The sequence below is a fragment of the Eschrichtius robustus genome, chromosome 10, assembly GCF_028021215.1.
Source record: "Eschrichtius robustus isolate mEscRob2 chromosome 10, mEscRob2.pri, whole genome shotgun sequence".
Classification (NCBI taxonomy): domain Eukaryota; kingdom Metazoa; phylum Chordata; class Mammalia; order Artiodactyla; family Eschrichtiidae; genus Eschrichtius; species Eschrichtius robustus.
Genome location: NC_090833.1, coordinates 28,457,034 through 28,460,680, shown reverse-complemented (window position 1 = coordinate 28,460,680; position 3,647 = coordinate 28,457,034). Strand labels below are relative to the sequence as shown.

At 36.5% G+C, this 3,647-nt stretch overlaps 1 protein-coding gene across 1 annotated transcript; it reads left to right on the top strand.

Moving 5' to 3' along the window:
* Window positions 1-322: 322 nt before the first annotated feature.
* On the top strand, window positions 323-1,264 carry OR13F1 (olfactory receptor family 13 subfamily F member 1). Its single transcript, XM_068553972.1, is given in 1 exon segment — window positions 323-1,264. A coding segment is annotated over 1 exon segment (942 nt).
* Window positions 1,265-3,647: the final 2,383 nt, after the last annotated feature.

The following is a 3,647-nucleotide window of genomic DNA, read 5'->3' as shown; positions in this document are numbered from 1 at the left end:
CTTTCCTCAGTCTCTCATGATATTTATGAAATAAACCTTGCCACTCCCCAACATTGCCCTAAAAAGTCTTGCAGCAAAAATAACACCTTGAAGATACTTTGCTGACTTCCTGATTGAAATTTTCCTTATTGATGATGACAAATTCCTTCAAATATATATTACTAATGCTATCACCAAGCTAGAGAAGCATTTAAGCACAGACTACAAGTTGATGTGAAGAAAAAATACCAGAAAATATAAAGGGAGAGGATCTTATGTTTTATATATAATATGTAATGTTAATCATTCTATGCATATATGCAAATGACCATGACATAATAAAATGTTCTAGGCAAATTTGACATCTGTAACAATTTTTTTCTTCCTGGGATTTTCCCACTACCCCAAAGTTGAGGTCATCATATTTGTGCTGTGCTTGCTGATGTACCTGATCACCTTGCTGGGTAATATAATTCTGATCTCCATCACCATCCTGGATTCCAGCCTATACACACCCATGTACTTCTTCCTCAGCAACCTCTCTTGTTTAGATGTCTGGTACACCTCTTCTGCTTTCCCTCCAATGCTGATAAACTTTGTTTCAGGGAAAAACACTACCTCATTCTCAGGGTGTGCCGCTCAGATGTACTTCTCTCTTGCCATGGGCTCCGCTGAGTGTGTGCTCCTGTCCATGATGGCGTATGACTGATATGTGGCCATCTGCAACCCCCTGAGATACCCCATCATCATGAACAAGAGGATTTGTGTGCAGATTGCAGCTGGTTCCTGGGTGGCAGGCTGCTTCACTGCCCTGGTGGAACCAGTGTCTGTATTGCAGCTGTCTCTGTGTGGTAATAGTGTCATCAATCATTTTGCTTGTGAAATTCTGGCTGTCTTAAAACTTGTTTGTGTGGACACCTCCATGGCGCAGTTAATCATGCTGGTGGTCACCGCACTTCTTGTTCCTATGCTGATGCTTTTAATTTGTATCTCTTATGCTTTCATCCTCTCCAACATCCTGAGAATCAGCTCAGTGGATGGTCAAAGCAAAGCCTTTTCAACATGTGCAGCCCACCTGACTGTGGTGGTTTTGTTCTATGGGACAGCTCTCTCCATGTACCTGAAGCCCTCATCTGTAGATTCACAGGAAATAGATAAATTTATGACTTTGGTGTATGGTACGTTAACCCCCATATTGAATCCTATCATCTATAGTCTACGAAACAAAGAGGTGAAAGCAGCTTTGAAAAAATTGCTGTTTAGAAATTCTTTGGTAATGTTTTAATTTCTATCTTCAGAAAATATGGGAGCAAGCACACTCATCTGGATAATCTCCAACATTATCCAGAAAATTGCAAAGTAGTTGGAATAAACCAAACCCTGGAAAATACTCATTTTCTATAGGAGTTCAACATTAAGTCCAGTATCTTGATTTACCTTGCAAATAAAACTTTTGATATTAATAAATAATTTAGGTAGAATGAATCATGTTTCTGGAGAAGTATTTAGCATTCATTGAATATTAATATAACATTAAAATTAGATGATTTTTTCATATTTAATTTGCTATATCATTTAAGTGTTCAACTCTAGCAGCACCATGACAATAACTAATATACCAAGAGTGGAAGATATTAAGCCTAGTATATTTTGAAATAATTTATCCTCATATGATTTGTAATTATGCCTGAAATTATGAAGAAATCGTATTTTTATGTAAGTGTGGCTATAGTTCAAGGTGTATTAGTTTATAAAACCAAGACACCATTAATTTTAGAAATTTTCCTACTCTAAATGTTAAAATGTGAAATCTGTTAGATTTGATAAACTACCACATGAATGATTGTGTTTATTTAGGATGTATATGTGGGGGATGAGTAAATATCTGTGTATGTTCAAAGACATCATGACAAGGATTTGTGCATTGTAATCCTGTATATAAAGTGGAGTAAAGGAATAGCATTCAGGAGATCTTAAAGTATCCATGGTTATAAGGTCAAAGTACTCTAATATTGTACTCTGAATGTCTAAGTGAATTCATCAACACACACACACACACACACACACACACACACAACACACACCATGTTACTTATTTTTCTTAGAGCATGCTGAATTGAGCAATTATGGCTAAGAAACAACAGATTTCTACCCTGTAGAGATTACACTGCAAAAGAAACAATTTATTAATGTACACACATATTGTGCGAAAAGATTCATGGATATATTTGACATATGTGAGCAAAATTACATAAATTATAATTACACCAATATTGCATATTAACCAGTTTTTCCTTGTCTTTTCCACCCTCACTGGAGCTGGGGAATTATGAGGCCAATGCATGTACATTACTTCCTCTTTATCAGAGAGATGTCTTTGGGGTATATGTGGATGATGGCTTTATTCTATGGAGAAGGTGACTCTTGCTAGCATTGACATAATCCCCTTAAATTTTAGACTTAGAGAAGGCGAGACAATTATAGATAATTATAACAGAAGGTCCCATTCTGAACAAGACAGAACTTGCAAGGAATTAGTCAGTTGAGGGTGAATGGATTGATGAAGGAACCATGTCGGAGGAAAGAATTCAATGTATAGGAACTGTGCTGGTGTTCTTAATCCAAGTACCCTTAGTATACATGAGAAAATTTTTTCTTTCTCAGGTATTAGATGCACAGTTCTATTAATTCAGAATCTCTCCAAAGGTAGAGACTGGGGATTTGTATCATAATAAAAGCAAAACAGTTATTCTGATTTGTGTCCTTACTTCCATTTCACTACCAGACAACAACGACCATGGTGTGATGTTATTTGGCTGAAGAGGATGAAGAACTGTTAACCCTATTACCCACCTAACCTCTACAATCACTACAGGGAAGGCTGGCAGGCTGGAAATTCTGGCAAGAGTCAACGTTGCAGTCTTAAGTCTGAAGACAGTCTGGAGGCAGAATTCCTTCCATTCCTTACCATTCAGTCTTCTCTTAAGGCTGTCAACTGACTGGATGATGTCCACCCACATTACGGAGGGTGATCTGTTCTACTCAAAGTCTACTGATTTATATGTCAATCACATCTAAAAACTACCTTCACAGCAACATCTAGACTGATGTTTGATGTACAATGGGGTACCATAGCCTAGCAAAATTGACACATAAAATTAACCATCACAGGGTAGCAAAAGGGGAGTTTCCTGGTAGTTATGGAACAGGTATATATTTCGATTATGGTGGTGGTTACAAGAATCTGTACATAGGATAAAATTGCATAGAACTACACACACACATATGAATACATGGAAAATGGTGAAAACTGAATATGTTTTGTAGTATAGTTAATAGTATTGAACCAATGTCAATTTTGTGGTTTTGATATTGTACTTCTATAATATAAGGTATCAAAATTGGGGGAAGTGGAGTGAAGGGTACATGATACTCTATATACTATTTTTGTAATTTTCTATGAGTCTATAATTATCACCAAATAAAAGGTCTTTAAAAACTTTATGGACACTCAAGTTCGATATTCCAATAATTTTCAGGTGCCATGAAGTATTATTTTTCTTTTAATCTTTTCAACAGTTTAAAAATGTAGACATCATTCCTAGCTCATGGACCACACAAATATAGGTAGCAAGCCAAGGCCCAGGGTCATTTTTTGCTGACTGCTA